This window comes from Stenella coeruleoalba (assembly GCF_951394435.1).
Source record: "Stenella coeruleoalba genome assembly, chromosome: 8".
NCBI classification, from domain to species: Eukaryota; Metazoa; Chordata; class Mammalia; order Artiodactyla; family Delphinidae; genus Stenella; species Stenella coeruleoalba.
The window spans coordinates 25,259,952-25,286,427 of record NC_137154.1 but is presented as its reverse complement, the minus strand read 5'-3'; the positions used below and the strand labels follow the sequence as shown (position 1 = coordinate 25,286,427).

General features: G+C 42.0%; 2 protein-coding genes across 7 annotated transcripts in view; one reads left to right on the top strand and one right to left on the bottom strand.

Annotated features, from left to right (window-relative positions):
* The window catches only part of TCP11L1 (t-complex 11 like 1), a 33,743-nt gene extending 18,272 nt beyond the window's left edge, over positions 1-15,471 (top strand). For 3 of the 4 annotated variants that reach the window (XM_079930097.1, XM_079930095.1, XM_079930096.1), the window contains 4 exons: positions 2,422-2,618; positions 6,134-6,315; positions 8,048-8,220; positions 11,265-12,900. In XM_079930097.1, coding sequence (XP_079786223.1) covers positions 2,422-2,618; positions 6,134-6,315; positions 8,048-8,220; positions 11,265-11,467 — 755 coding nt within the window. In that variant the 3' untranslated portion in view covers positions 11,468-12,900. Of the gene's footprint in view, positions 1-2,421; positions 2,619-6,133; positions 6,316-8,047; positions 8,221-11,264; positions 12,901-13,186 lie in introns of those variants that run through there. The other variant, XR_013829526.1, reaches the window with a different exon arrangement.
* Positions 15,472-16,928: 1,457 nt separating this feature from the next.
* Positions 16,929-26,476, bottom strand: part of CSTF3 (cleavage stimulation factor subunit 3) — a 70,901-nt gene continuing 61,353 nt past the window's right edge. For all 3 annotated transcript variants that reach the window (XM_079930092.1, XM_079930093.1, XM_079930094.1), the window contains 6 exons: positions 25,227-25,296; positions 22,344-22,539; positions 20,035-20,188; positions 19,206-19,300; positions 19,002-19,062; positions 16,929-18,552 (listed from right to left, as the gene is read on the bottom strand). In XM_079930092.1, the coding sequence (XP_079786218.1) occupies positions 18,350-18,552; positions 19,002-19,062; positions 19,206-19,300; positions 20,035-20,188; positions 22,344-22,539; positions 25,227-25,296 (779 nt within the window). In that variant the 3' untranslated portion in view covers positions 16,929-18,349. The remainder of the gene's footprint in view (positions 18,553-19,001; positions 19,063-19,205; positions 19,301-20,034; positions 20,189-22,343; positions 22,540-25,226; positions 25,297-26,476) is intronic.

Below are 26,476 nucleotides of genomic sequence, written 5' to 3'. Positions count from 1 at the left end.
AGGTGGGTAATTTATAGGCTAATGAGTGGGAGGAGTATTCCTGCTATTTCAGGAAGGGGCGGTGATTTCCAGGAATTGGGCCACCGCCCACTTTTTGATCCTTATGGTGGGCCTGGGAACTGTCATGGCGCCTGTGGGTGTATCATTTCGCTTGCTGATGTGTTACGGTGAGCCTATACTGAGGCTCCAGGTCTAGTGGAAGTTGACTTGTCCGCCATCTTGGACCCATTTGGTTCTAATCAGTTTATGTCATGCCCTTGGGCTATATCATTCTTTCAAAGGTTGTGCCCTGCCCCCTTCCCTCCCATTTCAGGAGTAGTCTAATTTGAAGACCGAAAAGGACAAGATGTTAGGCCCTGAAAACTTAGTTGACAAGCAAGAAAACTGTAAGTAGGAGAGGAGAACAGAAATTTAAAAAAACAAAGAAGCCCTAAATTAAATGGGTTTTTATGAAAACACCAGTTTGAGGTGAATTGTATACTTGGCCTTGGTTTTAAGAACATGACGAACTTCTTAGGACTATTTAGCTCACTTTTCTACTCTCTATGAGGTACGTCAAGAAATTTCACTTTGCTTCTCTTCCATATGCATAAATCTCTCTATGAGGTACGTCAAGAAATTTCACTTTGCTTCTCTTCTATATGCATAAATCTGGTTTTGTACCCAGAAAAAGTCTCATTTTTATGAACCACTCAGATGACTGCAGGAAACAGATGAATTAAAATCCAAACTACGTTTCATTTCTAGGGCGCTGTTTCGGTCTCTGCACTGGCAGCTGATGCTCTAAGTGAACTGCAGTCTTCAGTTCCAATTTATTACGAGTTCCGTTTAGCCTCTAAGTTTGCGGGTCACAAGATGAAAATGGCAGTCTCTGGATAGATTGTGTTGCCTGACCAGGATCAGGTCAACAGTTGCTCATCCAGCTCCAGGCAGAGAAGTTGGAACTGGTCCTGAGGGCCAGGAGGAGTCAAGAAAGGGCAGAGTTGAAGGAGCAGTCCTAGAAGATTGGTTAGTGTTTACTGTGTACTAGGCTTGTGCCAAGGGTGTACGTGTGTTGCCATAGGTGACCTCACAGTAAGCCTACGAGGTTGGCAGTATTTTTTAAACCAATTTTACAGATGTGGTAATAGATTTTGAGAGGTTTTTTTTAAAATTTTGGCTGTGCCAGGCAGCATGCGGGATCTTAGTTCCCTGACCAGGGATCGAACCTGTGCCCCCTGCATTGGGAGCTCAGAGTCTTAACCACTGGACTGCCAGGGAAGTCCCCAGATTTTGAGAGCTTTTTGATCAGAATTGATGACCACACAGCTCCCTTTCTCACCCGGTATTTTACTGCCCCTCAGGAGAAACCAGGGTTGCAGTTTACAGGCTGAAGAGCCTTTGTATGAGGGCCGGGTGCGGACAGCCGGGGCCCAGGCGCTGAGCCGGTCCAAGTCTAGTGCTTATCACTCACAGCATGAAAGCCGAGGTTTTCCAGAGCTGGTTGCCTACAGAATGCTGTCTGCAGAGGCGAAAGGGAGAGCGAAGCTCGGAACCAAGAGCTCGGTGTGATCAGCATGTGGGCAGAACCAGAGGAGTGTCCTGCTGCAGCAGTGAAGAGTGGACTCCACCCATGCCCTCGGCTGCCCATTTTGTTTTAAGGTGGCCTCCACTGACCGGGCTGCAACCTGTTCCAGGTCCTGTCAGAGGGGTGTTTGCTCATACAATGTGGACAAAAACCTCATCTTCTCTCTTCTGTCCCTCAGAGTCCCTGGTGCATTATTCAGCTTAGAAAAGTAGGGGAAGCATGCTGGCGGATGAAAAACAACTGAGATTCCCCCGACCCCCCCCCCCCCCCGCAGTGCTCCAAACACTGCACAGTGTGTGTCAAATACGTGACAGAACTTACCCCCCACCCCTACCCCAGCAAGGCTGAAAGTAAACCAGATTGCTACAAGACTAAGATCTAGACAAGGACAAGCCTCATCTTCAGTGTGGAGGATACTTTACACTGGGAAACTCTAGTCAGTGTCTCGTCCCATCTGTCTCTGGGCAAGAATTTTTGCATCTCACTGAGCTGGAGCTATCAGAGCTTCCAGCCACGTATCATGCAGGAGTGGCCAGGGTGGGAGAGAAGAGAGTGGAGGTCTTTTGAACATCCAAGGTGGCATTTATATCCACTGTCGTGCTTAGTCCTCACAGCAGCCTGTGGGGTGGTGGTGGACATTTCTTTGTATTAAGAATCTTGATAGTCAGACAATGACGTATCTAAGAACACTCAGCTGGTAACTGGCAATCTTGTGATGTGAACCGAGTTCTGTTTGATTCCAAAGTCCGTACTTTATACTTTTACCACAATTCCAGGATGATCTTCCCTAAAGTAATTCTGGGACGCATCCGTCCAGAGCGTTCCAGTAATGTTCGAAGCCTTGCTTTTCACAGATTCCCTGGACTTTGTCACCCAGTGGCTGGAAGAAGCCGCAGATGACCTTATGAATCAGAAGTATAGAAATGCCCTGCCGGCTGTGGGAGAGGCCTCTGGCTCTGGGGACAGTCCCGGGCCAGATCCTGTTGCTGTCCAGAACTATGCATACCTGAAGCTTCTGAAGTGGGACCACCTCCACAGACCTTTCCCTGAAGTAGGTGCTGACTGCTCATTTCTTTTTCGTGCTGCTGAACTTTAAAAAAAATAATGGTTACAATTCACATACCAGAAAAATCTCCCTTATAAGTTGTATAATTCACTGGTTTTTAGTACATTCACAGAGTTACACTTCCATTAGCACTGTTTAATTTCAGAACATTTCCGTCACCCAGAAAGAAGCCCTGTACCCATTAGCAGTCACAACCCTCCCCCCACCCCCTGGCAACCATTAATCTTCTTTAGGTCTCTATGGATCTGGCCTATTCTGGACTTTTCGTTTAAACGGAATCAGGCAATGTTGGCCATTTGTGTCTGGCTTCTTAGCATAAAGTTCATCCGTGTTGTAGCATAAATCAGTACTTCATTCTTTTTAAGTTTTTTTTATTGCGTTAAAATATTCACAACATAAAGTGTATCATTTTTAAGTGTACAGTTCAGTGGCACTAAGTACGTTCACATGACTTTGCAGCCATCACAGCCACCCATTCATGGAACACATTGGAACCCAGTACCCTTTAAACACTAACTCCTCACTCCTCCCTCCCCCGGTTCCTCTGTGTTCTTGAATCTGACTACTTTAGCTACCTCATATGAGTGGAATCACACAGTATTTGTCTTTTTGTGACTTGCTTATTTCACTTAGTATAATATCTTCGAGGTTCATCCACGATGTTGTTTGTGGCAGCATTTCTTTTCAAGGCTGAAAAATATTCCATTGTATGGCTATACCCCATTTTGCTTTATTCATTTATCAGTTGATGGACAACTGATGGGCAACTTTTGGGCTATTGTGAATTGTGCTGCTCTGAATATTTGTGTACAAGTTTTTGTGTGGCCATGTGTTCTCAGTTCTCTTGAGTATGTACCTAGGATTAGAATTGCTGGGTCACGTGGTGACTCTTAAGTTTAACATTCTGAGGAACTGCCAGACTATTTTCCAAAGCGCCTGCCTCATTTTACAGTCCCACCAGCAGTGTATGGGGCTTCTAATTTGTGCTGCTGAGCTTCTGTCCTGTTTTTACTCATCTTGATGAAAACCCTAACAGTGACGGTGCTTTTCAGTTTTATCTAAAGAAACTTCTTCCCCTTCCATGCAGAGCAATATATATTTTTTAAAATTTATTTATTTATTTTAGGCTGCATTGTGTCTTTGTTGCTGTGCACGGGCTTCCTCTAGCTGTGGCTTGTGGGCTGTAGGCACGCGGGCTTCAGTAGTTGTGGTGCACAGGCTTCGTTGCTCCGCAGCATGTGGGATCTTCCCGGACCAGGGCTTGAACCCGTGTCCCCTGCATTGGCAGGCGGATTCCTATCCACTGCGCCACCAGGGAAGCCTAGAGCAATATTTTTTTTCTTTGTATGTTTTTCACAGTAAGTGCTTCTAACTGCAGGAGTCCTTTAAAGACATGACTAACAGGGGATTCCCCCAGCAAATAGCTGGTTTGGCGTCTAGACTCCCCCTCTTTTTTGAGGGCACTCACGCTTCTTATCTCTAGTCTCATATCCTGCTACTTCTCGAAGTTTCTTTCTCTGTTCCTTATTTTTCTTTTTAAGATGTTGTGAGCCTAAGGTTTCACCTCTTGCCTCTGAGTTCCCTGTTTTGTGCCAGAGCAGCCTCTCAAGGGGATATTGAAGTGGGGGTGGGGAGCTTCCTTCCTGCAGAGTGCCATGCTCTCTGCTCTCTCCTGCAGACATTTCTCTGCAAAGATAGCCGTGGGGAAAATGGTGTTTTCACTGGGGACAGATGTCTACTCTCAGAATTGATCCTTGGAAATCCTTTGCATCCTAAACCCAAGTACGGCATACTGCTACGAGGCTGCAAAGCAAGGGTGCTGCCCTGTAACAAAGTGAAGTCAAAAAAGAGACTGGTGAAGCCTCTCTGTTTAACCATAGAGGAGTCTCAGCCTTCAAAGGTGGTTTTTACTTCTTAGGGAGAATTCTGGGCTAAGACTCCACGTCGTTAATGTCTCGATTTGGTGTGTCAGTTTCTTATAGCAAGACTGGGCCTTAATATTTGATTCATCTGTAAAAACTCAGATCAGAAGCCATATCTCCTCAGCCTTTCCACTTCCCTTTACCTCACCCCACACAGAAGACTTTGGCCTGGCAGCGCCCAGGCCTGTCAATAACACGGGGACGCCGTCATGGAAATTCACTCACTGACTACTTTCCAGGTATTATGTCATTCCTACTTTTTCTACTTATCGTTCATTTTTCTCTTTCTTTATTCACTTCCCAGTTCTTGAGAGCCTCCTTTGTGCTGGATACTGAGGGGGATACTGAGGTGAATAAGTGTATTTCTCCCCTCCTTCCCTCCTGTGCCCTGGATAGGGTGGTTGGTTGTCTGGTTTACCCAGGACTGGGAATGGGTATGGGGAGGGGAAGTGTTCACAGGACCTGGGAGTTTCAGTTTTAAACCAGGCCACTCCTGGAAAAACTGGGATGAGTTGGCCCCCTGTGTACCTCATTACTCTTTCCCATCTAATGATGTAATTCCTATTTATTGAGTGCTGGCTGTGCCAGCCACTTTATTATTATCTTTCTTTTTTTAATACATTTATTTATTTATTTTTGGCTGTGTTGGGTCTTCACTGCTGTGCGTGCGCTTTCTCTAGTTGCGGCGAGCAGGGGCTACTCTTCATTGTGGTGCACGGGCTTCTCACTGCGGTGGCTTCTCTTGTTGCGGAGCACAGGCTCTAGGCACGCGGGCTTCGGTAGATGCCACACGTGGGCTCAGTAGTTGTGGCTTGTGGGCTCTAGAGCACAGGCTCAGTAGTTGTGGCTCATGGGCTTAGTTGCTCCGCGGCCTGTGGGATCTTCCTGGACCAGGGATCGGACCCGTGTCTCCGGCATTGGCAGGCAGATCCTCAACCACTGCGCCACCAGGGAAGTCCCAGCCACTTTATATACATGGTCTTTTTTCATCTTTCTTTCTTTCTTTTTAATTTTTATTGGAATATAATTGATTTGCAGTGTTGTGTTACTTTCTGCTGTACAGCAAAGTGAATCAGTTATACATATACATATATCCACTCTTTTTTAGATTCTTTTCCCATATAGGTCATTACAGAGTATTGAGTAGCATTCCCTGTGCTATACAGTAGGTCCTTAATAGTTATCTATTTTATATATAGTAGAGTGTATGTTGTCAATCCCAGTCTCCCATCTTATCCCTCTCCCCTTTTTTCGTCTTTAAAACAGCACTGTGAAGGAGGAATCCCCATTTTGCCTAGGGCTCAGAGTTGAAGAAACCTGCATGAGGTTGTGCTGCTATTAAATGATGAAGTCTGGATTTACACCCAGTCTGGCTTATGTTGTACTGCAGCCTTCCTAAGGGAGAGGGGCGCTGCGGTGGAAGAATTCACACCTGCCTCCCTTATGGCCGGCTCTGAAAGGACTAGAAAATCCTCAGGGGAACTTCAGAGGCCTCTGTATGGGCTGCGGCCCCACTGCCCTCTGCCGGTGACAGCCCAGACCTGCAGCTCAGGATGATTTCTGTTTTATTCATTGCAGACAGTTTTGATGGACCATTCTCGCTTCCAAGAGTTCCAGCTCCAGCTGGAGCAGTTGACCGTCCTGGGGGCCGTGTTGCTGGTCACGTTCAGCATGGCAGCCCCAGGAATTTCCAGCCGGGCCGACTTTGCTGAGAAACTCAAGATGATTGTGAAGATTCTGCTCACAGATATGCATCTGCCGTAAGTGACGGAGAGCTCTGGCGACCAGGGCCTTCAACAGATGGTGGGAGGCAGCGGGTGGCGGGGAGCAGACTGGAGTGGGGGTCTGCAGTGTAAGGCAGAGTTGGGGCCACTCGCCAGAGACTGAGGAAACCTGGCACTCCAGCGTTCTTCACCCCGCAGGATTTACTCAGGGTCACACGGTCAAAGTTAGAGTCCACTCCAGGGCTGATTAGCAAGGCTCTAGGACAGTGGCTTTCAAATGTTTGTGACCAGGACGCATAGTAAGAAATTCATCTTCCGTGGTGACAGTGCATACTTGGACACACATGTAACTGCAATAAAAACTTCACAAAGTGAAACTTACCCAACTGTGCTTAATACTTCCTGATATTTCTATTCTATTCTTGTCCCATTAAAAAGAAAAAAAATACTGGTTGCTACCCAGTGAATTGCTTTCATAATCAACTAATAGTTTGGTCAACACAGTCCTAGGGAAAGGTCAAATAAGAAACAAGCTGCATTCCTCCAGAGTGTGTGAATGTGACTAAAGTTTTCCGCCCTTTGCGGAAAACACTCCTCATAGACATTTTGTGCTGAGTGTAAATGGATTATCTATCAACCAGCACCAGTCCACACTTGAGTGAGGGCAACTGCTTCTGCAGTGAAATCAGATTAGGTGATTTATGTGGTTTCCAGCATATAGAATAGTTTTGAATGTTTCTAAGTTAACCTGTATCTGACAAGGTCCACCTCAGAGGATTCTTCAAGTGGCATGTCCCCAAACCTTCTCCTCCTCCTTACAAAGTGGAGGAATTGGCTGCTGAGTTTGCACACAGCTTGCATGTGTTCAGTGCGATGAGGGGCGTGTCCACGAGTTGTGACCTGAGGCTCAACAGTCTTGACTCAGGCCTGCAGGGTGTTTGCTGAGGCGAGGCCTGGCCTGAGGCCTTTGCACAGGTGTAGCCCTGGGCTGTCACCTAGGTCCCCCTCCAGTAAAACTGCTCTGTCAAAGCTACTGAGGAGGAGGGCCTGTCCGTGCTTCCTTGGGAGGCCGGCCCTGCCTTGTCCGCCCTGGCCCCAGCAGCAAGTCCTGGGGCTCTCACATTTGCTCACACTCATTCTACTGTACACAGCCTCTAGATCCAGGACAAAGGCAATTGCCTTCTCAGACAACACCCACCAGCACAAGGGCTCTCCACAGAGACTCCAGGGGAGCCCAGGAGCCCCAGGAAATCGAAGTGTGAATTTTAACTTTTAGATTTCAGTTTTATTTGTTCTTTGAAAGTCGTTAATACACTGTGTTTCAAAAGCCTAAAGGGACAAAGTGGTATCCAATGAAAAGTTTCTCTCCCACTCCGTCCCGCGGCTGCCACATTTCTGGTTTCTGGTGTGTTGCTCCAGAGGTGTCCAAGGTAGTCCTAAGTCAGTTCCAGGTTTATTTCACCACACAGATGCTAGCAAGAAGTTAGCTTTTAGACTGTTAGACCAGGCATAACCTGAGCCCTCCCCGTGCCACTGTTCTTTCTGGCAGAGAGAGACGGGTAGAGAGACAAAGTCCCCTGAGTTGGATGGACGCAGTCTGAGGGGCTCGGGGCAGGGAAGAGGCACAGTTTTCCCTTTGAACCCATCAGTCTGTGAATTGGTCGCTGTGACTCTCCCCAAACGGGGGCTGGGCGGGGGTGGGGGTGGGATGTGCACTTTGTTGATGGGCCCTTTCTTCACTGGCTTCTCCTTCCCTCCTCTGCTCAAGCTCCTTCCATCTGGAGGATGCCCTGACTACCGTCGGGGAGAAAGTCTGCCTGGAGGTGAGCAGCTGCCTTTCCCTGTGCGGATTCAGCCCCCTCACCACGGACAAGGAGGCCGTGCTCAAGGGCCAGATCCAGGCCATGGCCAGTCCTGACAACCCCATCCGCAGGATCGTGGGTACGTTTGGGCGAAGGCGGGACCAGGGATATGCCTGCGATGGGCTGGCAGACAGGCCCCTCTGCGGGCATCTAGAAGGGTCTGATGGATTACACGTGCCAATGAGTGAAGAGAGAGTGATTATTCACCGTAGTGCAATTAGGGCGACCCGAAGCTTTGGCCAAGTGACTAGGCAGCCATCACTGTCCTGAGGGCTCTGGCTTTGTAATCACCGGTCTTGGTTCAGAACCCTGCTCCATCCAGCACTGTGAGGTGGTGGGAAACAATATATTGGTGTCTGCCCCTGGCCCCTGGCACAGAGCTCCTGAAACTCTGGTAGTTTCCTCAGTGATAAGAGCGCTAGGAGCATCTTTTGTTCCAGTGTTTGGTCTCTGACCTTGGCTCCTGACCCGGAGCTCCTACCTCCTTTGGAATTTCCTGGGTGCTGGGAGTGTCTTGCGTTCTGAGTAGATGACTCTTGATGGGCTCCTGGGTGGGGGCCGGTCACCCGAAAGACCAAGCCATGATTAGAAGCTTGGAACTTTCAGCCCCGCCCTCCATCCTCCAGAGAGAGGAGAGGGGCTAGAAATGCCTACGTGCTGAAACCTTCACAGAAGTCCCAAAAGTACAAGGTTTGGAGAGCTTCTGGGCTGCTGAACACATCCGTGTAGTGGACGGGTGGTGCACCCCAGCTCCGCGGGAACAGAAGCTCTTGCCCTCGGGACTCTCCCCGACCTCACCCTATGTATGGCTTCTTCCGACTCTTCATTTGTATCCTTTATCAGATCCTTTATTATATAATAAACTGGTAAACCTAAGTAAGTGTTTCCCTGAGTTCTGTGAGCTATTCTAGCAAATCATCCAAATCCAAGGGAGAGGACGTCACGGCAACCTCTGATTTGTAGCCAAGTCAGAAGTTGTGGATGACCTGCGGGCCGCCTCCTTGTGATCGGCTTCTGAAGTCGGGGGCAGTCTTGTGGACCTGAGCCCTTAACCTGTGGGATCTGAGGCTGTCTGCACGTAGTGTCAGAACTGAGTAAAACTGTAGGATGCCCAGCTGGGGTCACAGAGAACTGCTTGGCGTGGGGACGCTTCTTCCCCGGATCTGGAGTCAGAAGCGTTTTGAATGTGGTAGTGGCGTGAGGGTAAGGGAAAAGTATAGCTGTAGTACAAGGCTAGGACGGGTTTTCTTTACAAGCACTTACTGTGTAGCCTGAGCAAGTGACGTGATACTTGAGTTTCATCATCTCTAAAAGGGGGTAATACCAGCACCTGCAGGGTTGCTGAGAGGACTGCAGGTGGTAAGATATGTAAGGTGCTTACTGCAGAACCTGGCAGCATAGGGAGGACTCACTAACGAGTCGCAGTTATTAAAAATATTACTCCGGACTTCCCTGGCGGTCCAGTGGTTAAAACTCTGCACTTCCAGTGCAGGGGGCATATATATATATATATATTACTCTGCTATGTGAGCTGTGACTTTCCATCATCACTGGTTGATTCTGTTCACTACATCTAATATTTAATTTTTACATCTAATATTTAATTTTTAAAATTATTGTCATTTAATTGTAAAGTCCTTTCTTAACTTCTTTACGAACTCAGATAGATGTTCATCTTATAAATAATGAAAAGTTAGCAGGCTTCAGGCAAAAGCAGAATGATTCGTGGTTATCAGATTCTAGGCTGGAGTAGAGGCTGAACCAGTGACGTGGGTGTGCTTCTAATACCATGACTTTTTAAAATTTCATCCCAGGCCCGCATTAGTCACAGTTTCATCTGCAGGTCCCTCAGGAGGAGCCTCCTGATGCTGCAGGGCCCTCGGACTGTCGAGATCATTGTTGTCAACTGGGGTGGGGATGCGGGGAAGTGCTGTGAAGAGACCACTGGCTACTAAGCTGCTGCCTTAGTCCTGTCATCTAGGTTGTTTAGTCACAGCCAGTTAAGTGTGTTACTGGACTCCAAAGGATGTAAGTCAGTTGCACCTGAGAAGGTTCCCTAGGGCATGAGCTGGGTGTGAAGTTTGAAAACGCTCATTTAATATAAATGCCGCTATTGCTTTTGTAATGAAATCTGCAAGGTGCGGCTTTGCACACACACTTTTTTGGCAGCTGAGGGTGCAAAAATATCATAGAAGGGGATGGGCTAAAGAAGCATCCAACTAAATGATTCCTCAGAGTAGGGCAAGTGGCCCACAACTCCATGGCCTTCATTGCAGGCTTTGGAGAAGGAGGCTTAGGCTTCTTTCATGTGGGCTTATGGGAAAATCTAGATCACAAGCCGATAGTGCTGGAGTCTTCTTTTTTTAAAATAAATGTATTTATTTATTTATTTTTGGCTGTGTTGGGTCTTCGTTGTTGCGCACGGGCTTTCTCTAGTTGCGGCGAGTGGGGGCTACTCTTCGTTGTGGTGCGTGGGCTTCTCCTTGTGGTGGCTTCTCTTGTTGGGGAGCACGGGCTCTAGGCGCGCGGGCTTCAGTAGTTGTGGCTCGCGGGCTTAGTTGCTCCGTGGCATGTGGGATCTTCCCGGACCAGGGCTCAAACCTGTATCCCCTGCATTGGCAGGCGGATTCTTAACCACTGTGCCACCAGGGAAGTCCCTTTCTCTTCTCTTTTGAACTTGCATTTCCTGCTTTATTTTTCCTCCCACTTTTTATATGATCTTAAACAATGGCTAACGTTGGTCTCAGTGTGCCTTGCTCTTCTGAGAGCGGAACTTGGCAGCACCCTAATCTCCCCTTAATCGTTCATACATTTATCCTTGCTTTCCAAGTGTATTTTGGGCTTTGCCTGGTGTCCAGGCCTCATGGCAGGCACTGTGCTGGGTGTTGGGGAGAGAATGATGAACAGGATGAGCATGGTCCCACCCCGTGGAGCGGACCAGCTTTGGGGTGGGCGGGGGTACAGTACAAATGGGATGAATGTTCAGAAGTGGGAGGTGCCTCCGGATGGTCAGGGAAGACTTTCCCGAAAAGGTAATGTTTAAGCTGAAAACTGAAGCGTAAATAGAAACTTGTAAAGTCACCCTGACCAAGAAGCAAACAACTGCTTTCTTTTCTGTCGCAGATTCCCGAATCCTGACCTTCTTAGAAACCTACCTTGTCTCCAGTCATCAGAAGCCATTGCCCACAGCCCCAGGGGGATTAGGTCCAGTTCAAACAGAGCTGGAGGAAGTTGCCATTAACTTCGTGCGCCTGGTCAACTATAACAAGATGGTCTTCAGTCCCTACTATGATGCGATCCTCAGTAAGATCCTTGTCAGACCCTAACGCCTGTGCTCCCTGCAGCAGCAGTGTTACCCACTTGACCTGTTCTCAGCTGTAGTGTTGCTTTGGAAAATGGCTGCTTAGTACCTTTCTATTTAACAGCACTGATGCCAAAAGGAAGAGTATTGTGTATCACTGTTGAAAAGGCTTGTTTTGAGGGTTTGTGTTTATGAGTGCAAGTTTACAGATCAGAGAAGCTTTTCGTTATCGTGAGTTTTGTAGGTAGCACTCAGCTTTTGACGGGTGGACTGCCGTGTGTCTCCACCCACACCCTATCATGATCGTAGCTGCCTCGTCTCTCCCAGGAGCCTGGGACCTCTTCTGCCATCTGGCTCGCTTTTCTTTCAGACACCCAAGAGTATCTGACAGCCACCCCAGAGTGAACAGAACCAGGCCTTGATGCGTTTAGACCCTTGCCCGTCTCTTGCCCAGCCCAGCCCTCCTTCCTTCAGGTATTTTGTGTTGGAAGGACTTTATATAGTCTTACTGCCTCCACACACCTCCCGCACCCACTATTTATTGCTTTCTCCCTGCCTGGGCTAGCTGGAGCCCCAGAACCCTTTTGTTCTAGAGGAGAGTTATTTGATTTTAAAAAGCTTACTTGTTTATACAAAATTACTTCTGAGCCTGGATGATAGCAGTTATGGGATCTAGAGAAAGGAAAATTCTGTGACTTTTATGCCTTGAAAGTCAAGGAGAAATTTTTTTTTTAATATATGTTAGTGTAATATATAGAAGAGGACAGATGTCTGAAGTTCTTACTGAAAAGTTCACTCTGATACAATACATAGATGTATTGATTGGATTCGAATTCCAGCATTGGATTTAAGTGTTTTCAGGTAAAATAGCGTCAGCTCACTTATTTCTTGGATAACGAAGTTATAGGAGATCCCTGGTTTTTGAGCAGTATTTATTGAGGAACTTCAGTGACCAGAATTCCTGACATATCCTGTGACTGAAAGGGTAGCTTGGCTCTCACAGGTGACCTGTTCTGTTAAAAAAAATAAAATGTGCGCATGTGCCTGTGTGTATTTTAGACAGGGACATTTTGTTAGAAACAGAGCCATGAAGTTGTTGGGCGATCTCCAGTTCCCAGAATCATGCAAGGAATCCCTTCATTCAAGCCGATGAGCGCTGGGGTGGAGCTGGGGACAGCGTTGGGGAAACATCCACCCTGTACACTGTCTAGTGATGCGAGGCTTCAGAGGAGTGAAGGTTATACTGGGAATGTGATTTCTCCAAGTATTTGCTTCTAATATTTTTACTTGCAGTCAGAAATGTATGCTGGGTTACATGGTCAGAGGTCATATTAATAAAGTTTAGGCTGAAGGACAAATCCTCCAAGGTTTCACTGGAAGGGGATGAAAGCTCGGTAAGTAGAACTTTTAAAGAACGAAATCACATCTTTTGTAGCTTATTCAATGAGGTCACCTCTGGAATTGTTTCTGGAGATAAGGCTGCTGTGGAATCTGTGCTCACTGGTTGTAGAGTATGAGGTTCCTGGGGGCAGCACTCTTGCTTGCCTCAGCCTCAGTGTTTGGGTCCCTCCCTCCGCAGCCAAGGATGCCGGAGAGGAGCGTTACCCTCACAGATGCAGGGTGGGTCACCAGCTCCTGCAGCCATTTTCCCTAAATCTCAAAGTTTCTTCATTTTGATTTCTTTTGTAAGAGTTAACTCTTAGGTGATTTTTTTCTTTCTTTTCCCTCATGGGTTCCTACATAGAGTGAAGTTTGAACACTTTGAAATCTTGATGCCTATATAACAGGGAGCTTCACAGACTCCTGTGGCCCCCACTACCTCAGTGTCCACTGGTGGAATTCTACAGAAGCCAGAATGAAGACGGCAGAGTTCAGAATCACAATATTCATATTGAATCATTTTGTTGCTGCTCTTTGAAGATAAGTGAGCTAGTTTTCTTCCTGGAATCTCATAGGATTATCACTAAGGGCCAGGAAAATTCATTTAGTTCATTTAGTCACTCAGGAAACATTTGCTAAGCATCTACTTAGAACTCCCCCCTACAGCTCTCCCTCCAAGACAGAAATAGCTTTGGCGTATAAATTATCCTTCAGAATTGAATTGGGTTATATACTGCATACTGATTGCATTTGATGTGGTTTCCTGCCTAACAGGTTTGTGGAAAACATGTCTTGTGGAAGTGCTGAGTTTATTGGGCACTGGTATTTCACTGCAGGTGGGTAGAACTGATTGCCTTGAGAGTTGGGTTGATATCAGCAGGTCAGGTAGATTTCTCTGATAGTCTCCTGAATGAATGAATGAATGAATGTCTAGAGCGGTGACTGCTGCCTTGTCAGCTCTCAACTGATTGGGTGGATTCTCACTCTACATATGTATATTTTTTAATCTTATTCTAAAGCAAGCTGTAAAATGTGATCGTTTATGTAGCCCTTTATAAATATACTTCAGGTCAGAGTTACACTGATATATCTTACTGATTAATGCAGTGGACAGGTGTGTAGGAATTTTTTTCTCTGTGAAGAGAAGTTATTAAAAAGTTTGACTCAATAGGCACATAATGTGCACATACTGGCTGACAATTCTGAATGGATTATTTAGCAGTTCTGTTTTTGTGGCTTATTTTACTTTCTCCAGAGTCTTAAGATACCTGGGAATAGAGCAGCCTACTTTCCTGGTGAATTTCAAAGGGAGGGAATAGGTGTTTGCTGTTTGATTTCCAGTGACATTTTGGCATGCCCTGATTTCTGTGTATAACATTTGTATTTCTTTTAATTTTGAGGCAGGGTGGTAGAGTGGAAAGACTGGGAGCTGTCAAGAAACCAGAGTTTTGATCCTATTTCTGTTACGTGATTAGCTCGAGCAAATCAGGACCCATTTCCAGTACCTATAAAATGAAAGGACTGGATTTAACCTTACAAGCCTTTCCAAGTCTGACATTCTGTAGTAAATCTGACTGGACTTAATAACTTAAGTAGACTGCAGTAGGATTGTGCAGAAAGTTCCTGATTTAGAGGAAGATCTGGGCTGAGTTTTTCCTCTGTTGCCTTCTTGCAAGGTTATGTGATGTTGGGCTAATCATTCTTCCTTGGGCTCTGTATTTTCACCCGTAAGATGAGCATACTCCTAACTCACACTTCCTGGGAGGATTAAATTTGATAATGGATATTAGAATGCTTTGTACATGCAAAAGGACTATGAATGACTTTATTAGCAACAAAGGAGAGCATATAACCCTGCCTGTAGGTGCATATCTGTTATCATGACAGATTCGACTGTTGGTGCCCAACCTCCCTTCAGTCAAGCACATTTTACAGGCCTGTAGGGAAGGTTTTCCTCCTGTCCTGTCCCAAGACTGTTATTTTCTTTTCTCATCTCTTCTGTGCTAGAGCTGCAATCTTACTTTTCGTATCTGCTGCCGTTCACTCCACCCCAGTGGTTTCTCCCCATTTCCACCTCTATATCATTTGAAGTAAATGAATGCATCAATGAACAAATGAGTGGATGACTGAATGGTAGTGGACGATGGGCTATGAAACTCATATTAAAAGGCACTATCGCATTGAAAACATAATCTAAATAAAGAATTACAGTGATGTTTGCAATTGTGTATTTATATTGGGTTTTATATTGTATACCTATTTTAATGGATTGCCTTTTTATTCACAGTATTCAAAGCAACTTCATGGGATGGGGGAGGGGAAAACCTTTAGGCCTAAAAGCCTCTATTAACCTATCCAATGTTCACTGACACTTTCAGAAAAAGCTAGAAGTGTCAGAAATCTGAACAGGCAGAATTTTACTTAAAACTGCCCCTAGTGTGGGTTTCTGTCATACTGTGTTGCCTTCTGAACTAATCTATAGGCCTGATTTGATGGAATGTCACTTAATTTAGTAATCAGATGTGTCTGGAGTTGGTAGCAATAGTCAGATTTCACCATTTTTGTGTTTGTTTTATCTGAACTAAGCATTGAGAACCTTTAAGTGCAACTTCTGACTTAAAAGCAACCTTAAAATCGAAGTAACACTTTTTTTTTCCTTTCTAATTCTTGTTGCCTCTGCTTTTTAAAGTACTGTCTGCTGTAAGCTCGAAGCAGAAATTTGGTCAGGGCTCAGACGGGGAAGAAAATTTAGTAAACTGAATTGGTTTTTTGGACTTTTATTCCCAGAGACTGGTAAGCTCACTTCTGTTGAATATTTAAGTTTTTACTTAGTAATGTGGTACCTGAGTTTTGTTACTTGGTATGAATTACCTTTCAAGACTTCTGAAATTTTTACTAAATGAAATATAACTTCACTTGCTGAACGTCACAGTCAAGTAAGAACTACCAACTTTAATGAAGTTTGCTTTGGGAACTGAAATGTAAAAACCAGAATTTATGAGAAGCCCGCTCACCACAACGAAGAGTAGCCCCCCCGCTCGCCGCAACTAGAGAAAGCCCACGTGCAGCAACGAAGACCCAGCGCAGCCAAAAATAAATAAATAAATTTATTTTTTTAAAGAAAGCATATCCAATAGAGGATTATAAAATTACCAAATAAATTAATAATTATTGCCCAAGGTCAATATGTTGACAAAAGTGGTATATTTTTTCATTCTTTTCCAGTGGTACAATTTGATCAGTTTTATATTTACTAGGTAGCTATAACCTTTTACTTTACTATGTGTGGCAACATAGGTAAAATCTCTCGTTCGAAATTTAGTGCTAAAAGCCAGAGTTTGACTGATTTTTGTTTAGGGAGCATTTATGGTCCTTAAATTTTATCCAGTTCTAGAATTGTGGGGAGATGCTGTCATTGTTTTTATAAAGAGGAAAGATATGGATATCTCTTGGTAATTTCTCTGGGTCCAGCAATATGGATATATGAGAGACCTTGGACACGTAGGACTGGCTATATATACCATGAGAGTCTGCAGATAGATTTCCAAAAATAATTTCAGATTTCTAACATCATGCTACTTGTTCACTGTGTTTACAAAAGGAATTATCAAACATTCAGACAAAATCATACTAAAAACTAAAAGTTCATATATATATCAGGTAGAACATTAGAAAATATTTTCTTAAGAAATAATCCTTTTTAAGTTTAAAGGTCATATAATTTCTAGGGGAAAAAGTCTTAGAAATGAATGTAGTAGGAGCAGTTGTAATACACATAATGGCCTTAACAGTCCTTAGCAGCACTTTTCCCCAAGGTAGGTAGGGGTGTACGTGTGTGTTTTCTTATTACAATGCTAAAAAAAAAAAAAAAGGCATTTTTCCATACTCAATCACGTGGCTTTCTTTTGTCACATGGGAACACTGTTACAGACCATTACAGGTATTTGAAACCATTTTGTCTTCTTCAATACACTACCCAAGATAGCACTTCAGGAAAGATTCCATATCTCTATATTTTTAAGTTTATGCTATATGGTACTACTTATGCCTTTCAGATTGTGTTGTTGATAACCATGATATTAAAAAAAACCCCACACAGCTTGAAAATGATACTTAGGAAGATAACAAAATCTGAAGTAGAGGCAGCTGACTTTGTTTTGAGGAAATTTTTCTCAGCTTCACTGGGAAAATACTGGAGACATATGCTTGTGATCAACTTAGGTAAATATGACCTTGCTATGTATAAATTTATATAAGAAAGTGATTCAAGATAACCTTTTATTATAGGTTTTATAGAAATATTTGAAGCTGATATTTAATCACACTTGAATTCAAATTCTAAATTGTGTACCCATTGTGCAAAGATTGTCTCTTTATAGCCTTCGTACTTTTCCTCTTATTTCCTTCCTTATTTTTAGCTTTTATTCTGAATCACAATCCTTAGGCTCAACTAGTTGTTGGTCTAGTTTTCTAGAAATGAGTCAAGAGGAGGTAACGTTGCTAAAAAAGAGCAAAACTTAATTCTTTTAATTTTTATGGTAAGTTTTTGCTCACTGTAGCTAGTTTTTGGTTACTCGGCTGTAGTTTCCTTTAATGCTGTCTTTGTTTAGCTGATGAAAAAAATGTTCTTGAATACTGAGCACTTTTTGAAATATGTTTATGTGAGAGCAAGACAGTGAGTGGTTAAAGGAATTCCCATACTTATGTTGCTTTTAAGAGACATGAAAGATAAAATATCTCAGTTCTATCGCCCTCAGATTTAATTTGGGAAAAATGCATTCATATTTGAAGATTTCTAAAATGTTTAATTTGCCTCTTAAAAATGGATCTCTCATGTTTTCAAATAGTAGCAAAAAAGACCAGGAAAGGACAACAGTTAAGTGTATATATAGTAAATACAGGATGACTTTTCCTTACATTGTTGACCTTTAGTTTTAAACAGTATTGGCTAAATAACGTAAGTAGCTATTTCAGATAAAATCTGAATGAAAGCAGCAGCAAGAGACATGACTTTTTGAGATCCTTTTATTTTCTAAAGGATTGTTTTTTAAAATTTTAAACTACAAAACCGATTCCGTACATTCTGCCATAAATAAAACAAACAATAAGGCAGGACTCTACATAAGCAAACCAAGAACAGCTGTTGTTTTCAGAAAATGTGATAAAATGCTTTACAATCATAAACCATCCAGTTTTTAAAATAAAACTGTTGAAAACCCACAAGTCTTCAAGTGGTACATACAAGACACCCTTGAAGCGGGAACAAAATGTGGTTCTGCCACTTTGTACTCTTCTCACATTTTTGAAAACCTAATTTTTCTTAGAGCATAGGTCTGTTCCAAATCCTAAAATTCACATAGGTTGGTTGGTTTTTCTCAAGAAGCATATGAATAGAGGCACCAATGACAATACAACTTTGTTTCCAAGAACTTTGTAACAAAGCATTGTCTCTTTTAAACATATGACTTAAGAGGCAAAAGGAATCCTGGATAGGAGTTTTCTTTCTGAGGCAGGTTCTGTGCCTGCTTCACCGAATTCGCTTCTGCTGCCTTGCTCTGTAAATGTCATGAACAGGGGGAACGACAGCTCCCTTTTCCTCATCTTCGTCTGAATCTTCGTTGGGCCTTTTGACAGCCTTGGTGAGTACTGCATTACTTTCCACCGGGCCATTGCCTTCTACAGCTAGCTCTGGGGCTCCTCCAGTAATGATCCTCACAGCTTCTTCAACTGCTATTGAAGCAAAACAAAAAGGACTGTTGTTGGAGGATGTTTAAAAGTATGCTACTGTGAAGGAATATGTGTGTACTACTTTGGATACTTTATAATTTTGTAGCCTCCTATTAGGAAATTCTGAGATAGTACTACTGATACTATTGAATAGTTAAATACAAAAAAGCTGCTGTTAAAATTAATAAAATTATTTTCATAAGCCAAACCTGATAGTGCATGTTCACATGAATAGAAAAGATACGCTTTTTATGATGTTTTTCTTAGAAGAATAAGAACATGAACAAGCCTCTCTGTACCAAAGAGATCCAAAGGATCCCTCCTAGGTGTCACTGTACTTCTGCAAGATGGCTAGCTGGTTTTGGAAACTTCAGTGCCAAAGAATGACAGTCTCTCCTGCCTAGGAAACAACAATGTGAATTCCACTCGAGTAACGGAGACTCATCACTTACTATTTGGTATCTTGCATCTTCGGAAAATTTCCATCAGTTCATCCACTTGTACAAAAGGACCCTATTTTGACACAAAGAAAATTTAATCCCCAATAATCTGACAAAATAGCCCTACTTTGCATTTCCCATGATACAAGAGAAAAAGCACACAATTACTATAATTACCCATAGAGCAAATATCTATCATGAAAATAGTGAACAAACCTGGAAACAAATAGGAGGAGGGAGAAGTTTCATTAAAACAACTGCTGCAGGTGGTACTGGGAACACTCCACCAGGGACAGGGTGTAAGCCCGGAGCTGTAAAAGAAAGAAAAGTAGGAATCAAATGGGATGGAAGAGTTTCTGCACATGTAATGAACCAACATAAGTAATCTGTACATAAATTACTATGTACAAATAGTCATGTTGCTTTGTTCTGGACATCTTAAAATGTTTTTAGTGCTTTATATGTTTGACCAAACGCAAGTGGGTGAGACAGTGAAAGCAGTCTCAACCCCATGGCCACTGGGAGGCAGAAAAGTAAACAAGTGACTTTGCATAAGGCAACCCAGGCGCTGAGCTAGTCAGTTTTTGTCAAAGATCATGCCTAAGCCTCACAAGTCATTTTTTCAGCAATCCCATTTAAAGTCAGTTACACAGTAACATATTTAATCATAAGGGCCCTGTTCAAATAGAATCCAGAGAGGCTACTACCCATTAGTAAGTATAAACGATACCAAATAACATCACCAAAGTAAGTTTCCAGCTGTGCAGGTAATCTGTATGTAGCAGCATTTCTGAAAACTGTCTTAAGTATCACTGCCAAAATGGGTTACTGCAATCTGGATCAATGAGGTTTTGTTTTTTTCTTTTTTAAGACATTTTAAACTCATCTTGGTTCAAAGATTACAGCCAAACCACCTGTCATAGTGACCCTGAGTCTAATTATTAACCTACAATGGAAAGGTCACATTACTTTGCCCCCCACACCTCTCCAGTTAAACCAACAAACAAACTGAGGTCTCAGTACTGGATCTAAAGTCATGGCTTACGTGCTAAATGTCGTGGCTGAAATGGAATCATCTGCTGAGTGTCTGGTTTAGGGTATTCTGGTTTTCTATCCACTTCATCTTTCAGAACAGGCACTATAGAAGGAGCTACAACTGGGTCTGGAATTATAGCTGCTAGCTTAGCACGGGAGACATCCTGAAAATGCAGAACAGAAGAATCCTAAACCTGAAAAAGGGACTTATAGAGTATAACTGTGCAATTCTACAATCTTGAGGATACACTGTGAATAACTGGGTTAAAACCATAGAGAGAATGGAGAAAGATAAGCGAGAACTTCCATGACAGTAAAGGTTGTTAACAAGGAAAGCTAAAGGGCTGTAAAGACCAGTGTTAAGAATCATTAGACTCAGTGTCGCCAGGTGGGACACTTGTAGGATAGATACAAGCTTTTGTAGGTAATACATACCAGGTAGAGGTGGGGTAATTTGGAAGAAAATCTGCGGTTTCAGATATTTTCCTGATAACTCCCTTCCACTAAAATTGAACATCATCTACCAGGTTCTCTAAGTGAAGAAGCTGGATTAAGTAAGGTGCTGTTTCATGAAACCTAACATAAAGCTTATCATCACTTACATTAGTTCATAAGATTTTGCTAATGAAATGAAAAATTACTCCCAAAATACTGTTATAGGGGGGAAGGAATGTTTGTTGAGCAACCACTATTTGTCAGTTTTTGCCATTTATTCCCTCTCTGAGGAGGCAAATAGTAACACCTCCATTTTACAGAAGAAGCTGACACTCAAAAGAGGTTCTGCTGTCTCCAATGTTAGATGGCTAAGAAGTAGAGGATTTGAGAGCACAGGCCTCTCTGACCTCACACCCATCCAGTCTTCTTTTCAGTGTCCCAGCAATGCCTGCCAGAGCTGAAAGCAACCCTCTGAGATATGTCAAAGGGAGCAACATGCTACCTCTTAAAGAGGCCCTATCCCAGAGAAGTTCCTCTGCTACAGGTAACCAGTGTCAATCTGTCTAAAACCAAAAGAGCCTCTTTTGCCACCATCAAGGGATATAAGAGAATTTCATATTCTCAGAGTTTGCTCATATGCATTTGGTGGCAGATCTAAATGAGTATGCCTACTGGGAATTACTTTTTTTTCTTTCTTTCCCTCTCTCACTTATGTGTGACACACAAAAGTATAATAATCCTTTCCAAATAAAAGAACAGAAACGAATACAAGATGGAAAATTCATATTCAAGAAGTAGTTCTACTTAGTAAGATCTTTTCATTAACTTCCTTAATTTCCATTTTCATCCTGGCAAAGTTGAAATAGCCTAAAAATTCCACATAATCTTCAAATGTCTTTGGCTTTTCATTAAGAAGTAGTTAAACCAGAAGCAGAACCTGCTGATCCCTGAGCAGTAACCCCTTAGTTCAGAATAGGAACATGGGGCTGGCACACAACTGGAGCTTCCATTAATGAAAAGGTCTGAAGTTTATTTTAATCTGGTTTAGCCAGTGAGACCCAGGCTAAAAGAGGGCAGTGAGGAAATACAGAGTGATGGTGAGGAACATCCTAATGCCGGCTGGCTTAAGGGGACCAATCGAGGACTCTTGTGGATATAGCTTCCCTTTGGGCTTCCATCTTGGTCTGTCTTTGTTCACATGACACAGAAAAATCAAGAAATGATAGAACAATGGTCTTCTCAGAAAGGGCTATTTCTAGGAGTGTGTAAACATTAATCTTTCCCTTTGGCCTGAATGAGTTCAGGTTCCATATTTGTTTCCTTATGACTCAGTAGTCCAAACAGAAGAGTTCCATTCCTAGATAAGCTAATTTCCTAAAGGACCCCTCTGAAGGAGCCCTGTTTTAAAGATACAAATCCTTCAAGGAACTTTATGGATTTAATAAGCTATAATGTTTCTTCATTATATCTACAAAATATATAGCAGGAATTACTATATATGATCTCCTGTCAAAACACACACATCAGTCTTAAGAGCTATTAGAGAAAAACTAACCTAAGTGACATTCAGATTTTCTTTTGTTTTTCTTCCTTCACCCACCTCCTCCATCTGCCCACAAGACATAAGATATAAGGCATTAACAATTTCCAGGAAAGAAAGTTTGTTAAATCTCATTTTAATTCTCATTTTGTTCAGTATTGTTGATAGTCAATATTTCACAAACCCAAGGAAAATCCCTGAACTTTTTTCTATTCTTCAAATCTATTCTAAAGCTCGATTAATTTCTATTTCAGAATTTACTTTAGAGTGAAGTTTATCCATGAACTATTCTAAAACATTAGGAAAGTAAAGACACTACACACATCTTGAGCCCAAGTACATACCTTATACCCAAGCGCTTTTAGTTCACTTGCAGAGCAAGGATATAAATCCATGAACTTGTATCTATCTACCAGTAAAGCTGTTTCTTTGCCTTCATACTCTTCTTTGAATGCTGTAAACCGTCTTTTCTCCACTTTGAGTATACTAGCTAGATCACCAATATTACTTTCAAAAGCTAAAAATCGGGCCCAGATTTCTCTGTAAGAAAATAAATATAATCAATACTTTACTATTCTGGGTTTGAGGCTTACAAAAAATCTTTAAGTTCCCTTCCTCCCTTTTTTTTTTTAAAATTATACAAATCTCTCTTTTTGTTATTATAAAGATTTCCAAACTTCAGAAAAATATAGTAGTATAGTGAATGCCTATATACCATAACCTAGATTTAATCATTATTAATACTTTGCCATATTTGCTTCATCTTGTTTTTGCTTAAGTATTTGAAAGTAAATTACAGTCATCATAACCCTTTACCCTAAATACTTTCATATTTAAGGCTTTTTTTTTGAGTTTTTACTTATTTAGCATACCTTCCTATCCTTTGTGGCCAATAAGAGAGACATTTACACTAGAGAGAGGAAACTCTAGGTGGAAGAGTTGAAGAAGGAACCTAGACAGATTTCCAGTTTCTCCTGAATAATGTGGCTTCACCATTTTGGAGTCGCATGAATTAAAATGTAGAATACATTCTTGGGGCAACAACATATGAATAAAAATATATTTTGAAATCTAACATGCTCTCTATTTTTTCCCATTAATACGGATCGTTGGGGACAAATTTGTGCCTCACCACTTTTCTAACAGCCAAAATTAATTCTCTTAAGACTCTACTTAGAGAGTAAGTAGATATCAGTAAGGCTTACTTAATACATACTTACTGATACTTAAATATCAGTAAGGCTCATGCAGCTCAATATCAAATAAACAAACAACCCAGTCCAAAAATGGGCAGAAGACCTAAATAGACATTTCTCCATAGAAGATATACAGATTGCCAATAAACACATGAAAGGATCCTCAACATCACTAATCATTAGAGAAATGCAAGTCAAAACTACAATGAGGGCTTCCCTGGTGGCACAGTGGTTAAGAATCCACCTGCCAATGCAGGGGACACGGGTTTGAGCCCTGGTCCAGGAAGATCCCACATGCCGTGCAGCAACTAGGCCCATGCGCCACAACTACTGAGCCTGCGTGCTTCAACTACTGAAGCCCGCATGCCTATAGCCCGTGCTCCGCAACAAGAAAGGCCACCGTAGTGAGAAGCCTGCGTATCGCAACGAAGAGTACGCACAACTAGAGAAAGCCCACATGCAGCAATGAAGACCCAACACGGCCAAAAATAAATACATGAAATAAGTTAATTAAAAAAAACTTTAAAAAAAATCTACAATGAGGTATCACCTCACACCGGTCAGAATGGCCATCATCAAAAAATCTACAAACAATAAATGCTGGAGAGGGTGTGGAGAAAAGGGAACCCTCCTGCACTGTTGGGGGGAATGTAAATTGATACAGCCACTATGGAGAACAGTATGGAGTTTCCTTAAAAAACTAAAAATAGAACTATTATATGACCCAGCAATCCCACTACTGGTCATATACCCTGAGAAAACCATAATTCAAAAAGAGTCATGTACTACAATGTTCACTGCAGCACTACTTACAATAGCCAGGACATGGAAGCAACCTAAGTGTCCATCGACAAATGAATGGATAAAGAAGTTGTGGCACATATATACAATGGAATATTAGCCATAAAAAGAAATGAAATTGAGTTATTTTTAGTGAGGTGGATGGACCTAGAGTCTGTCATACAGAGTGAAGTAAGTCAGAAAGAGAAAAACAAATACCATATGCTAACACATATATGTGGAATCTAAAAAAAAAAAGGTTCTGATGAACCTAGGGGCAGGATAGGAATAAAGACACAGACATTGAGAATGGACTTGAGGACACGGGGACGGGGAAGGGTAAGCTCGGACGAAGTGAGAGACTGGCATGGACATATATACACTACCAAGTGTAAAATAGATAGCTAGTGGGAAACAGCTGCATAGCACAGGGATATCAGCTCGGTGCTTTGTGACCACCTAGAGGAGTGAGATAGGGAGGGTGGGAGGGAGACATAAGAGGGAGGAGATATGGGGATATATGTATAGCTGATTCACTTTGCTATAAAGCAGAAACTAACACACCATTGTAAAGCAATTATACTCCAAAAAAGATGTTAAATAAATAAATAAATAAATAAATGTCAGTAAGCACCTTTGTAGTAAAGTAATGCACTGAGTTCCTATTATATACTAGGTAGAGGACTATCACAAAATTCCTATACTGGTAGACATTATTGCTACTTGACAAGAACGTAAGGATTGGCAAGAGTGAGGAAATATGCCCAAGGTGTAGTTGCCTGAGCTGGAATTTGAACCCAAGACTCCAAAGCCTTACTACTTTCACTGTACCACTATACCATATTGTTCCTCCTGTAAAACTGACAGAGTCAAAACCATAAATCAGGGATATAATTTGTCAAACATATTTTCATTTTGTCAGAGTCTTTGCTCTCGAGTAAGAAGTAAATATTTCAGAACTCTTCTCGTTTGTTCATATAAATTTCTAGGGATATATAGCAAGGTATATTAAAATATTTAATAATAAATTGCTAAGGCATCTCTCAAAATAATCCTAGTCAGTATGCAAAAATTTTTTTTAACAAATCTTAAACAGGTATGAAAATATGGCAAGGCAGGCATTTGTAAATTAAGCTTCAAGAGAGAAGGGAAATTTCTCCTGGAACGTATAGTCACAACAAGCAAATGTTCATCCCATAGACCACAATTCAAATATTAGAACCCGACCAGTAAGTTTTCAAAATGGCTTACCCAGACTTCTCAGGTGGAAGACTTCCAGATGTTAAAACTCGTTCAAACAAAACTCGAGTATTATTGTCCTCTAGGATATTAAAGAAGATTTAAAATATTTTTAAAAATTCAGTTTTATAATTAAACAATGCATTATCTCATTTAATCCTCACAAAAATCCTATGCAGAGAGATCTAACTATTATCACACCCAATATTTATAGATGAGGAAGCTTGAGGTTCAAAAAGATGAAGTGAGTTGATGTGGCTCACAGTTACTGAGTAACAGAGCCGTAACTAGAAGCCAGGTCTTTTTACCTCTAGTTTAGCCCTCCTTCTATAGTATAGTGTAGTTGTAATGTCAAACAATTTATAAGTGTGATATCTGAATCGGGTATCTCATTTTTTTTTAAATAATGAAAATTGCATACTTGTTGACATTATAAGCATCAAACTATTGATATTTTTTAAATACACTGAATGTGGAGGATGACAAGCTCAAATTTAGATATTTGATTTTCTTATTTTGCAGTACCAGGACTACTCTATATTTAACTACTTTAAATTCTTATATAGGTACCATATCTAGATTGGTAGATAAATATGCAAATGGAAAATGAATAAGAATGGTCACCAGAGGTGGATTAAAATTTAAGAGTCTCGGGAGGTCTGTAGTTGGAAGTGGAAAATGACACTTCTTGCTAAGCTCTAAGGGATCTATTAAAATTTAAGAATCTAGTAGTAAATTTACTAACACTCTTTGAACTGCATATTTTAAATGGGTGCATTTATGGTATATAAATTATGCCTCAATAAAACTGTTAAAATCCAACAGAGTAGTTGGCTTTTACTGCCGCAGGGCAGTTATTCAGTTTTACTACATGTCCATAATATGCAAAGTCAAACCAAGAGATTACATGTATTGAACCAAAGAAGATGGCACCATATTCATGGCTTTCATCTTCAACTTAACATACTGTACTTAAAGAAATAAGTAAATCCTGCATTTTATTCTTTTAGCTTTATTCCAAGCTTTGCTCCAGACACACTTTTTGCCATTCCACATAACTTTCCACTGCTTATTACATGCTGTGTTCTCCTGGAATAACGCATTTTCCTGTATCTTTAGGAAAACGATTACTTATCCTTCAAGACCCATCTCATCCTGCCTTCTCTCACCCTCTAGAACAGCACTATCCAATAATTTAAATTTGCTGCTAGCCACATTTAAAAGAATAAAAACAAACAAAAACAAAAAAAAAAAATAAAAAT